The sequence below is a fragment of the Cryptotermes secundus genome, unplaced genomic scaffold (genome assembly GCF_002891405.2).
Source record: "Cryptotermes secundus unplaced genomic scaffold, Csec_1.0 scaffold1951, whole genome shotgun sequence".
Lineage (NCBI taxonomy): Eukaryota > Metazoa > Arthropoda > Insecta > Blattodea > Kalotermitidae > Cryptotermes > Cryptotermes secundus.
Window position 1 is genome coordinate 320140 of NW_019727443.1, and position 13751 is coordinate 333890.

Consider the following 13751-nt stretch of genomic DNA (forward strand, 5'->3'; position numbering starts at 1 on the left):
ATCCTTCCATATACTTCTAGGTCTTCCAAGCGGCCTTTGACTTTCAGGTATTTTCAGCTGTAATTGTGTATGTATTTTTCGTCTCTTCCGCATGCTCTACACGCCCCAGCCATTCACTCTTCTCTCTCCATGTAATAACCTGCATTGGTCCAGAGGTAACAGTTCCCAATTGAACATGTTCGTCCGCCTCTTCCCTTATCAGTTATCCGCGCATCGAGATGCGTTTGAATGGAAATCGGAAATAACACACATCGCCTCTGTGAGTCGCCTCGCTTTCCCGTTTGTACGCAAGCGTAAAGATCATTATGGGAGACTTACTTCTGTCAGACAAAAAAATGGGGATGAACAGGAAAGGAAGGTCCATTTTGAGCGCTCTACCCTCTGAGATAGTGCAGAAACTCATCTGCAGGACAGGAAACACATAACGTAGATCCTTTCTTTGCTTCTGACTTGTGCAGGGAGATAAAAGTGGAAAAAGTCGACATGTCACATAAGGAGAGGTCCTTGAATATATCCTGAAGCATGCAGTTTTCAGTAATCTATATATATATTTCAGTTCGTACCTCACAGGAAATATTACGTCTCCGCTACAGAGCCCAACCGGTTAATGCTGTTTAGGGAAACAGCCGCTGTTTATTGTGAGAACCGCACGGAACACACAGATACACTCTGTGGGCAGAATGCAGATTTTTAGTATGTTGAGTCCGTACCTCACAGGAAACATTACGCCACTTTAAAGCCCAACCGGTTCATGCTGTTCAGGGAAACAGTCACTGTTTATTGTGAGAACCATACGGAACACACAGATACACTCTGTGGGCAGAATGCAGAGTTTTAGTATGTTCAGTCCGTACCTCACAGGAAACATTACGTCTCCGCTACAAAGCCCAACCGGTTAATGCTGTTTAGGGAAACAGTCGCTGTTTATTGTGAGAACCATACGGAACACACAGGCACACTCTGTGGGCAGAATGCAGAGTTTTAGTATGTTCAGTCCGTACCTCACAGGAAACATTACGTCTCCGCTACAAAGCCCAACCGGTTAATGCTGTTTAGGGAAACAGTCGCTGTTTATTGTGAGAACCATACGGAACACACAGATACACTCTGTGGGCAGAATGCAGAGTTTTAGTATGTTCAGTCCGTACCTCACAGGAAACATTACGTCTCCGCTACAAAGCCCAACCGGTTAATGCTGTTTAGGGAAACAGTCGCTGTTTATTGTGAGAACCATACGGAACACACAGATACACTCTGTGGGCAGAATGCAGAGTTTTAGTATGTTCAGTCCGTACCTCACAGGAAACATTACGTCTCCGCTACAAAGCCCAACCGGTTAATGCTGTTTAGGGAAACAGTCGCTGTTTATTGTGAGAACCATACGGAACACATAGGCACACACTGTGCATGCAGAAAACAGAGTTTTTTGTGTTAAAGTGGGTGGTGCATATTTCAAACACTGTGCTTTAAAGAGTTAATCGGGTTCTTACAAATCCCATTTGCGAACCAAGTAAAAGTAACGTAAAATTGTCCTTTTACTTAAATACTGTGGCATGAAGATATGTGGGGGAGTGGAGGTATAGCTCCATTATCGACCTGGGCACCAGTTGGAGATGAGTGGTCAGCATCACGCTCCGTCCGCTTTATGACCAGAGATAGAGCCCGTCACGCTATAAGAATAATATTCATTGAAGATTACTAGCTGTGGGCTTTAATAGTGGTTAACTTTTGGTGTTAATTCAGTTCTTTGGTGTGTCGACGTTTCGGAGATACACACTGCCTCCAACTTAATGATCTATGTGTACAGAGTGGGCCAATTTCTGTTATTTTACAGCTCTCCCATTCCACTCTCTCTACTGGCCTAGAAGGGACACCAACCCCCACTATCCTACATGGTATTCTCGAAACACAAACATGTATAAACCCACAAACTCACACTGCACATTTGACCCTGAAGATGGAGGCATAATATGCCTTCAAAATGTCAGCGTCAAATTCCTGAAATTTACTTTTCCTAGTTACCGCACTGAGAACATGAAATCCAACATTGTTATGTTAGACTCTCATCTGCATTTTGGCACTCAAATTGTCTCCCTTGATGTTTCCCTGCAAAAACTATGCAAGCATTTCTGATGTACCGTTACTTCTTGCAAGTCAAGGATTGGGTGCTAGTGCGCATTCTTCTGTCCAGAAATTCCGAAACTGACCTCTGCATATACTTCTTTGGCTCTTCTTAATGAAAATGTGAGTTCCTTGCTTTCAGCTGTTAAATAGTTTCGTCACTTGGTGCAGAAATTCAACTAGCATTGGGCGCAATTTTGCTATTGTTAATCTGTTTCGTGAGGGTCAGATCAATACTGGGCCCAGACATCCTGTCTCTCTTCTGTGGTCAACGAACTCAGTTGAACTCTTTCTCTTCTGGAGGTAAAAGTGGCCTTGCATTCATCATAATATTGATGATATGGATGGTGATACTTATGGTGACAGTCCGACTGATGGCGCCCTTGGGGGGAGGGGGGCAAGTGCGTAGCTGGTGGGCGCACTGAAGGAGATCAAGAGTTGCAGAAAAGGAAAAGAGGCAAGTGGTTAAGGGGCAGGGAGACGGGAGGATATTGGAGAGCCATAGATACGGACAGGGCGGCCTTCCCGCTTATTTGCAAATAATTAAGATATATTAATATCATAACAATATGTCGTAGCGTCCTGTTGCACATTGCTTTTCTTATTCCTTTTAGTTAGTCATCTCACATGTGACTTACTTTTAAAGTATTTGAAAGTTTTGAACGTTAGAATCTCTTCCAGATCACTGGTGTGTGCACACTGCAGGTTTCGACCGATGTTGGGGTGCATACACTAGTGATGTACGAGTAGAAGAGATTTTAAAAATTTTGAACTTTTAAAGGTTTAAAAAAGCAATTTGGATATGATATGGCTAAGAGGAATAAATATTAATATACAAAATTACAATTATTTTTTAAATGCATTCCTCTATCATGAATTCTTTACGACAGTAAGAACAGCATTAAAAACGTGAGTTTGCAAGTAAATTGTCTGGCTGTCCCGCCCTTGGAATGTTCCTGGCGGCTGCTACGAAGAGCAACGACATGAAGAAGAGAGAAACATGGGGAAGTGAAGCAAGAAGATGGATATAAATACATACATTCTCGTAGACCGGCGACTTCTGGGTTATGACACCATCTTGTCTTATAAGTGGTTACCAGCGTTTAAAAGTAATTTTCTGCTTCCATCTTCAGGAAGACGTTTACAGCAACATGGTCCTCACAGATGTTGGTAATATCTTAGGCGACTACACGGTGCCATAACAAGAAGATCACAATCAAGATTTTGTGTGCCGTAAAAATATCAAGTCTCATACGAAGGAAAAGTGTTTTAAGAAACTTCTTCATTCTGCCCTCACAGTGCATTTGTGTGTTCCGTATGGTTCTCACAATAAACAGCGACTGTTTCCCTGAACAGCATTAACCGGTTGGGCTCTGTAGCGGAGACGTAATGTTTCGTGTGGGGTACGGACTGAACATACTAAAACTCTGCATTCTGCCCTCACAGTGTATCTGTGTGTTCCGTACGGTTCTCACAATAAACAGCGACTGTTTCCCTAAACAGCATTAACCGGTTGGGCTCTGTAGCGGAGACGTAATGTTTCGTGTGGGGTACGGACTGAACATACTAAAACTCTGCATTCTGCCCACAGAGTGTATCTGTGTGTTCCGTATGGTTCTCACAATAAACAGCGGCTGTTTCCTTGAACAGCATTAACCGGTTTTGCTTTGTAGCGGAGACGTAATGTTCCCTGTGAGGTATGGACTGAACATACTAAAACTCTGCATTCTGCCCACAGAGTGTATCTGTGTGTTCCATACTGTTCTCACAGTAAACAGCGACTGTTTCCCTAAACAGCATTAACCGGTTGGTTTTTGTAGCGGTGACGTAAAGTTTCCTGTGAGGTACGAACTGGATTTCTGAATTCTATCGAAATGAACACTATTCTTCAGAGAGATAAGGACGGAACAAGATCGAATATATAAAGAAGGTAACGCAGAAGAGAGACAGAAGATGTAATGATGGATGAAAGAAGTGTAGATGCAAAGGCCACTTGTAACTAATGGTAGCACTGGCGCTTTTCAAAGGACATTTTGATGAAAGGAACTCCGAATCCTTTATAAGATTCTCTCGTGTCATTATTTTCCCTGCGACCCGGTACTGACGGTGATGTCGTGGTGTGAGTACAAGTCCTTACTCTCGGCGCAAGCTCGGAAATCTGCTTTGTGATGGATATGCTTTGAGCATCATTGCTAGAAGTCGGCCTCTTTCCAGTGTTCTTATTTTCTTTGTGGCAGGGAAAGTTGCATTTCAATTTGAATAAGGTAGATTCGAGATGAATATCTGTAGCATGCAAGCCGAAGACAGAACGTAATGCCAAGGTAAGTTAGAATTGCGCTGATATACAGGGATACTCTACTACGCGTAGCAGACGCCTTCTGTATACCCTGGATGTTCATTACCGTTTTCACAACAGTTCCTCACTGGCCTCTTTGCTGAGCTAGATGAACGTAAAGGGTAAAGCTATCCCTGTAACAGGCCGTGAAGGCCCATACGACTGTGTGACGTCGAGGCTCACACATTTTCTACACAATCGGCTCACAGATACCGGTAAGGCTGTTACCCTCTCGCGCCGGCCTCCCTTTGCTCGTAAGAAATATTCCTGGTACTCATTTCTGTTAGAGGCTAAGTCGACCCCACGACCACAGTGTGGTTGGAAGGATTAGGTCAATTGAAAAATTCTGTGATCTCATTGGGAATCGAACCCGCGACCTTTCGGCTTGTAGCATAGTGCCTCGACCAAGAACGCTACTGTGTGCCCCCACCTGCATATAGACTTCCTATGTATTTAACATCTACTTCAATATTTTCCTGACGTTCACCCCTAGGTCTTCCAAGTGCCCGTCTTCCTTTTAAGAGATTCCGACAAAAAGTATGTATAGGTTGGCCATGCTACATGCCCTGCCGATTTCAGTACTATTCTCATAATAACACTGGACGCTGTATAGTCTGGGTGACTGACGGTGTCGTTAAACAAACTACAAATTAATAAATACAGGGTGCGTGAATGTTTTATTTATTTATGTAGTTATTCGTGTGTAGTTTATGTAACAACGATTTCGGTATCTTGGATCATGCTGAAACATAATACAATACGTCGGCCTGACTGAGCCATGAAGGCGGATGGTGGCCAAGGGTGAAGGAAGAGCAATGGAGGCGGGCCACACTGCTGGTAGGTCAAGTGGTCGTAGCCTGATTTGAGCTTCTGTGCTGGTACTTGGCTGAAGTGACTGAGGAAAACTAAACTGCGAATTGTCAGGATAACTGAGATGGTTAGATAATGGTTCTGACTTGTAATTCGGAAGTGACCGTTTCGAATCTCGGCTGAGACACCGACTAACCTGGCTTACGTTTTTTCGTGCTTTTCCCCAGTACCGCGTTTCGAATTTCGGAATTGTGTCTTGAAGTAGGCAACGACCGCATCCTTGCACATCCTTTTAAATTTAATATCAATGTATCATCCTAGCACTGGACGTTATATGGCCTCAGCTACTGACAGTCTCGGTAAGTGCAACTTGAATACAGTAAAGCCTCGCTAAGCCGGTTACAGTTAATCCGGATTTCGGATAATCTGGCTCGAAATACTAAAAAATGAAAAACTGCTGTTCACAGGTGAGAGCACACTTTAAAAAACACGTGGCATTTGGGAAGGCAGACGAGTCGTTTGTCTGTTCAGACGGTTTCTTCAAACCTGCATTATGACGTTCAAAAACATGTACAACTTCTGAGTCTTCTATTCTTCTTAAATAAAGGCTGTACAGTAATATTTTGTTATTTATTTTCGTCGGAATAATATTTATCATTAAATTTTCCATTTATAGTTGTGTTCCAAATTTGTCTTCGTCTTTTAGGGCTACCTTTCCCTTCACTAATCCGGAATACCCCTCGCCCCCTATAACCCTCGATTAGCGAGGGTTTGTTGTGAGTAAATCAGTCAGAAACACCGGTCCTCGGATCGAAGTTAGAACACGAAGCCTTCGACGGCTACGCTCTGTAATTCCGGTCTTAAGAACTGGTACTTGTGCCGCTTTTCTACCAAACGCCACAATTTCTGAATCAATAGCAGATGACCAGATTTGACCTTACTCAAAGGAGCAGTAAAGCCAAGCGTTACGTTGCTGATGATCCATAACCTCACTTTATGTTGCTTTGCAGCAGCGGCTGTGCAGGGGTGGTGCCCGAGGTGAAGCCGGTGGGTGGGAAGCCGGCCCCCCTTCTGAGGTCTCGCACCCTGCCGGCCATCGTCGTGCCGGGTCTCAGCATTCTCCAGGCGCAGATCGACGCCAGATACAAACACGGTGAGTATCTCATTGCACGCCACTGGCACCTACCGTGAACCTCGCCGTCCCATCCTATTACTTCAAGATGCGTCTAATGTTATCCTCCCATCTATACTTAGGTCTTCTCTTCACACTTTCCGACCAATGTTGCTTATAAGCGGCTAGTCGTCGGCTTGTCACCGCTACGGTCCGGGTTCGAGCCCAGGTCAGGTTATGTGGCATTTGTAATGGACAAAGCGGCACTGGAGCTGGTATGTCTCCCAGTTTCTTCGGTTTTCTACTTGACTGGGAGTAAAGAGCGGCCGGCGCGTAAGGCTAACTACCTCACCTCCATTTGTGGCTCGATTGTATAGAGAAAATGTGGGAGCCTCGACGTCTCACAACCCTATGGGCCTCCACTGCCTGTTACAGGAATAGCTTTACCTTTTTTAATGGTCATTAAACCATTGCTCCATTCATTCAACAAAGTCCCACTCCCGCGGTGTGCGATAAACGTGATCAGGCAGCACATTATCACACCCTCGGTATTTAAGTTGGGGGACTTCATCACTGAGCCAACACTTGGCAGGTTACCGAATGGGGACTTTTCATCCATCCATCAGTGGCTCCACAGTCGTTTACAGGGCCCTGCCCGCTTTTCCAGTTTCGTAATCTTATACACAGTCGGTAGGACTCCTTGGACGGGGGATCAGCTCGTTTCAAGGCCGCTATCTAACTCAAAATAGCACAAACCGTCGTCGATGCCTCGAGTGGGTTTCGAACCTGCTACCCCGGTGTTCGAGTTCGCTAAGACAGTTCATGCGTCAGACCGCGTGGCCTCAGTGATCGGCGAATTGGAACTTTAGCTTATTTAATTTCAGAACACCTCCCCCAGTAATTGATCGGGCCCTCGCAGTGGGTGTGTGTCGGGTCTCGCGATCTGCCTGATCTGTCAGCCATGTATCACACATACTGTCATAATCCTGATTACTCTCTAATTGCTGACAGCGACGGTCTTCGATACAGCTCAATCGCAACGCAGCGAGCTGACGTGCAGCTCCAGTTGGGAGCAACAGCGGTCTAAGTCGCTTTCGGACCGCACTTGCCTTCCTTATTCGCGTATTTCTTAACGAAAACTTTTATTTCGATGGTTTATAATATTGTCACATATAGACCCATTGCTACACAGTGACTCTGTGAACAACAAACGTTTCTGGGCAACGACTCGTTAAAGAAGTTCCCGCGGCAACGAATACTCACTCATCAATAGAGTTAATGTTGAAAACGAGTGTTTTATATGTGGTCGGTTCCGATATGTTATAAGCAAGGGACAAAGTTAGTTGTTAGGAAGTTCTGTAAGGGAGGTTGTGAATAAAGGACTTGAGCTCGTGAAGCTGAAGAATCTCTACTGTTAGAAACCGTTGCCAGGGAACGGTAGGTGAAGACTTTCAGAGGAATAGCCATTGTTGAGACCTGTTACCAAGCAACGACTAGCGAAAGCGGACTTAGAAGGTTTTTAGTGTGGAAATCAGCAGTACTGTTATAGTTCTTTGTAATTACGACAGGTAAGTGGTCAATAAATCCAACTAGCAATCCAAACGCCGTCTGTAGTCACTAATACATGCGGCAATAAGTCGTGCGGTTTTCGAGACAGTTAAAGGAAAGGGAGCCATACCTGCGTTCCGTAACATATTGTGGAACTTTGGTCCGGAGGCGCAGCTAAATAAAGCCGATGGCGTGCATTGAAGCAGCAAATGTGACCTCGATATTGATATTTTTATGCTGAGAGCAGCATCCAGTTAGCTCCGAGCCAAACCTATAAATGCCAATACATACGGCTTCAGATGTCTACCGTATAAATGTGTTTGTGGCATTTGGGATTGCCACTTCTGTGACTATGTTGAACACCGTCTTCTCGGTTGTAGCGCTGCTTAGTTCGAAGAGAACTTGACAATTAGTACTTGTGTCTGTGTAATTAGGTGCTTGTTAGCGCCTGCTCACGCTGGTTCCTCGCTCGCGGATTTTCTTCTTTTTTCTTTACCCTGAAGATGGAGGCTATACGTTCCTCCGAAACGTCGGTTAACATAATATCTACACGGCGCCACATCCCAGACGACTCTTTTCTTCATAGCCACCTCCGTGAAAACCTCAAATCTTGCATAAGTATATGTTGCTGTCTCGTCACCAAAATGCACGACAAAATCATGACATAAAGACAGCTAACAGACGTTTTGAAATTGTGGCACGGTTCAGATATTTATTTTTTATTTATTATTATTTACTGCAATTGGGCTTATGCCCGGTGGCAGTGTTTACAAAAGCGGACATACATTCAACAAAGATACATCACATACGTCTCAAGAAATAATTTTCACAGTACAGTACAAGTACAATGACCTAATACAAGTACACTTCACTTCTCTTCACTTCACTTGCTCTACTGATTTTGCTTTCCTAACCTTCTTTCTAAATATATGCGCTTTAACGGGGTGAGTCCCAATCACCCCTTCAGGTAACTGGTTCCAGTCAGCAATGGTCCTGTTCACAAAGGAAAACTTCCCGACATCTGTTCTTATTTTTCTGGCTCTTATTTTCCTAAGGTGATCGACTCTACTCACGTAGTGTGGCGCCTGCAATCTGTCCCCTATATCTTTCCACACCCTGTCACCGTTATATGCTTTATAAAGTGCGCACATCCGTGCTATCATCCTACGCTGCGCCAAAGATTCCCAGACCGAGCCATCTGTCTAATGGGCAAATTTAGCAGCTTTATTTTGAACGCGGTCTAAAGCAGTGATCTGACATTCCCTGTATGGATCCCAGCACGCCGCCCCATATTCGAGAATGGGACGTACTAGCGACGTGTAGGCTAAACTTTTGGTATTTTTATTACCCCTTTTCACAATACGCATTACGAAATGTAGTGCCCTCCAGGCTTTTCGGACCGTGTAATTTACCTGGTCAGCCCAGCTTAAATCACTTCGTATGATAATTCCCAAATATTTGCAAAAGCTAGCTTCAGGAATATTTTGGTCTCCAAGAGAGTAATTTAACGGATCCTTCGTCCGTGCTCTCGTGAAGCTTATTGCCTTACTTTTATTCGGATTTATTTTCATTTCATTTTCTACTGCCCAGTTTCCCAATCTATCCAGATCTGTCTGTAATTTTTCTGTATCCTTGACATTTAATATTTTCCTATATACTATACAGTCATCTGCGAAAAGTCTAATTTTTGATTCAATGTTCCTCCATATATCGTTTACATAAGCTAGGAACAAAAGTGGGCCCAGAACGCTCCCTTGAGGTACACCTGATGTCACTCTAACTTCCTCTGAGTATTGCCTCCCTACTCTAACTCTCTGGGAACGACCTATCAGAAATTCCCTAATCCATACGACTACCCTTGAGTCCACGCCCGATGCTGCAATTTTATTTAGCAGCCGGTCATGAGGAACAACATCAAACGCTTTCGAAAAATCTATTATAATCGCGTCCAGCCTGACTGCTTCATCTAGGGCGTCTGATATGTCCTGACAGACTGTGATTATTTGACTCTCGCACGAGTATCCCGGTCTGAAGCCGTGTTGCCCCTCGTACAGCCAATCACTCTCTTCCCACACTTTTCTTAAATATGCCGCTATGACGTGTTCCATTTGTTTGCACGCCACTGAGGTTAAAGTGACCGGCCTGTAATTTTTGACTATGGAACGATCGCCTCCCTTGTAAACAGGAACCACTACGGCCTTTTTCCAGTCACTTGGTATAATGCCGTTGTTAATCGTTACGTCTAGCAATCGCGCCAGGTACGGAATCATGGCTTCCCCACCCATTTTCAGAATTTCACCAGGAATACAGTCTGGCCCCACTGATTTCTTCCTCCCTGTCATTGCCAACCGCTTCCTAATAATGCTAATGTTAATGGTGAAAGGGTTTTCCGAGTAAGTTGGATTTATTTCCGGGATGTCCCGCTCGCAGCTGAAGACAGAAGCATAATAATTGTTTAAATTATTTGCCTTCCCTACGGGATNGAGGGCATGTAGCAGGAACGGTGAGGATATATAGGATACTGGTGGGAAAGTCAGAAGGTAGGAAGACCAAGCCATTAGTGAATGGACAATATTAAAATGGATCTTAGAGCGATAGGATGGGATTGTATGGACTGGATTGATCTGGCTCAGGATAGGAACCAGTGGAGGACTGTTGTGAACACGGCAATGAACCTTCGGGTTTCATGAAAGGCTGCGAAGTTGTTGAGTATCTGCACAATTGGCGGCTTCTCAAGAAGGGCTCAGCTCCGTGTGTGAGTGAGGGGTTAAGCCAGTCCTGCAGTTGCTCTGTAAACATTTCCTGACGCATCCCCGCGATCTGGCGTCGCCAGTCCGTCAGTCGATAAGTACTGTCCAGCTTCGAGAGGCTGAACTAATGAAAGCGTTTGCGAACCCAAGGTATGCAGCATGTGCCCGGCCCTGACCTGTACAGGCACCGCTGTTAGCTTCTATTGCAATGAGTCGTTATATAATGCTGAATTGAAAAGACCTCTTGAGAGACCTAGGAATAAATGGGAGGATACTATTAAAATGGAACTTGTTTGTGAACATGGTAATGTACCTCTGTGTTCTATAAAATTTTGGGTATTTCTGAGTAACTGCTGAGTCCCCAAAAAGGACATTGGCTCGCGGATTTACGTTAATGAAGTGAGTTAAGTCGAGACGGTTACTTTAGTCTGAAGTGCGGTGCCGTCTTTCGGGCTACGGCAATATTTCGTCTCTTAAATAAGTACCAGCGTTTCGGAGGAACTTGAAGTCACCATCTTCAAGGTTGAATACAGTGTCTATCTCGCTTACACGTGTACAGGAATGTGGCTGCTACACTCGCAGACACAACTCATGAGACGCGGAGGAGAGTGCACAGAAAAACAGCGATCTTTATATCATTTCTTTTTCGGCTTCACCTTCTGTTGTCTTTATCCTTTCTCTTTTCACCTTTACTTTCATTATCTTCCAATTTTTCCTCGTCTCTGCTTCTGCTTCCATATCTAGTTCTCTCCTCTGCCCTTTCCTTCGCTTCTCCTCTTCCATTCGCCTTCTTCCTGCCTTGCATCTTCTGCCTTCACCCGCGCACTGAGCAGCCTAGCATAGCGGTAACACTCTAGACTCCCATTCCGTAGGATCTCGGTTCGACTATCTCCTGGGACACCTGCTCTCCTGACTGAGTTATTAGTGTTTTCCTCTTGTCCTTCTGGGAAAATACCGGGATAATACTTCGATTACGTCATGGTCGCCTCCTTCCAATTCATCTTGAATTCATCAGCCATCCTGCAGTATGAAGCTGTATAGCCTAGACAAGGGCAGAGTTATAAACCGGCCGACAGACAAGATGGCTGGCCCGGCCCGGCCCGCAGAACTGAGCGTCCCGTGTCTCAATATGGCGATATGCGAAGTCCGGCCGACGCTCGAGTATTTACGGCTGCCTGAGGTACAGGACGCTGTTGCAGACTGCCAGGCCAGGTTCACTCTGAGAACATCAAAGCACGAAAGCTATTAGGGACACTGCTTACTCGCAAGACGGGGAAGTACCCGAGAAGAGCGCATACACAGCGTCTTTGCTCTTAGTGAGAAAAATTTCATGTTTCAGAATCACATACCGCTTCCATCGTCACGGTGGGGTTGTTAGATTCGCAGGAAGGCAGGTATTTTTCTCTTCTCCACAGCGTTCACACAGGCTCTGAGGTCCATCAGACCCTTACTCATTCGACAGTAGACAAGAGAGGTCACTTAAGCTGTACCTCCACTCCTCCATACATCTTCATGGTGTGAAGCTGGTATATAAACCCTGAGCAAAGCGAATTAAGTAGAAACGTCAGTGGTTTTGTGTGGATTTCGTGAAGACGTCAGTAGCTGGACCATATGGCGTCTAGTGGCAGGATTATTGCTGATGGATTATGAATTGGAAAGGATTTGGAAGGAAGCGACTTTCACATAATGTAAGTACTGCCCCTTCATTTTCTTAGATGGACTGAGGAAAATCACGAAAATTCTTCCGTCGGTATATTCGTTGCCCTGATGGAGTACGAACCAAGCTCCCAGTAGAAAGTTACCAACTTTTGGAAGGACTCTTTTACTGTGCAGGTTCCTACGAAGTGTCAGTGACTTCCTACCAGACTGCACGACGTCACATCCCAGATATTTATGCTCTCCCTAGTTGTCTCCTGTACCGGAAATACTTGGCGGACCGTAAAGCAGAGGATTGATGGATTTGCTCTGTTCCGTTCCTCTGTTCATGTAGTCTGTGCCGAAAGCATCCGTCATTGTCTGCATCAGCTCTGCTAGGGAGACGTCCGTAAGCCTTAGTTCACTGTTACACGCTGCTACGCCATGTTGGTACCAGCAATTTGTTTAATTAACGACTTTAATCAAGTTAACTCGCAGTTCTGTTCATCTTATCCCTGTAAATCTCACAGTGAGTCTGTGTTCGCTCGTGATTGCCGTACTAAAAACTCAGCAGTTAAATTCCTTTATGAGCCCTCATCTGCAGGTCATAAGGAATTACGTGAAGTAGTGCGCCATTTTGTGATCTTAACAGAACACTTCTTTACAAACTGATAGTATCTCAGCTCACCATAAGAATCTACCTGCTTATGTGGAACCTGAAGTTTGGTTACTATGAGGAATGCTATATCTGGGTTGTGACGCCGTGTAGTTCACTAGACGCTCACCGACGTTTCGGAGGAACTTCTTCCATTTACAGGGTCAGATTAAACAGTGTTTGCTTCTTGCTGAAATTTCATTTACTCTTCAACCCAGAAGAAGGAGGCACTCTACTCCCCCGAAACGTCTGTGAGAACCTGTCTACGAGGTGTCATATCTCTGGAATACAATTCTCTCCATAACACCGTCAAGAGGACCTCAGACTCTGTGTTCATTACCGTGTCCACATTACCAACCACTGGTCCCTGTTCTGAGCCAGATGAGTCCAATTCAAATTCTCACATCCATCTCCTTCAACTTGCATTCTATTGTAAAGAATGTTATCTTCTGCGAAGTAAGTTAACCGACGTTTCGGAGAAATGTACTTTCTCCGTTGTCAGGGTCGAAGAAGGAAACAAGCAAGCAATCAGAAACCAAAACCGAGACGGAATCCGTAAGCTTTCACCAGACTAGACGGCGTCACGTTTAGGAAGACAGAACCATTATAGTCACCGCCATGAGAATATCACAAATCATAAATTTTAATATTATCTTCCCATATATTCAGACGTATCTGAGGTTGCCACTTCCATTCAGATTTGTCTTCTTCCTCGTGCATGCTGCATGTCCGTCCTGTCTAATTTCCCCTCATTTGGTAGCCCCAATAATAGTTAGTATAGAGTAA

At 44.7% G+C, this 13751-nt stretch overlaps 1 protein-coding gene across 1 annotated transcript in view; it reads left to right on the forward strand.

Annotated features, from left to right (window-relative positions):
• The first annotated feature begins 4434 nt into the window (after window positions 1-4434).
• LOC117282342 overlaps window positions 4435-13751 on the forward strand; it is a 47823-nt gene continuing 38506 nt past the window's right edge. The window contains exons 1-2 of the mRNA XM_033751610.1: window positions 4435-4442; window positions 6277-6419. Coding sequence (XP_033607501.1) covers window positions 4435-4442; window positions 6277-6419 — 151 coding nt within the window. The remainder of the gene's footprint in view (window positions 4443-6276; window positions 6420-13751) is intronic.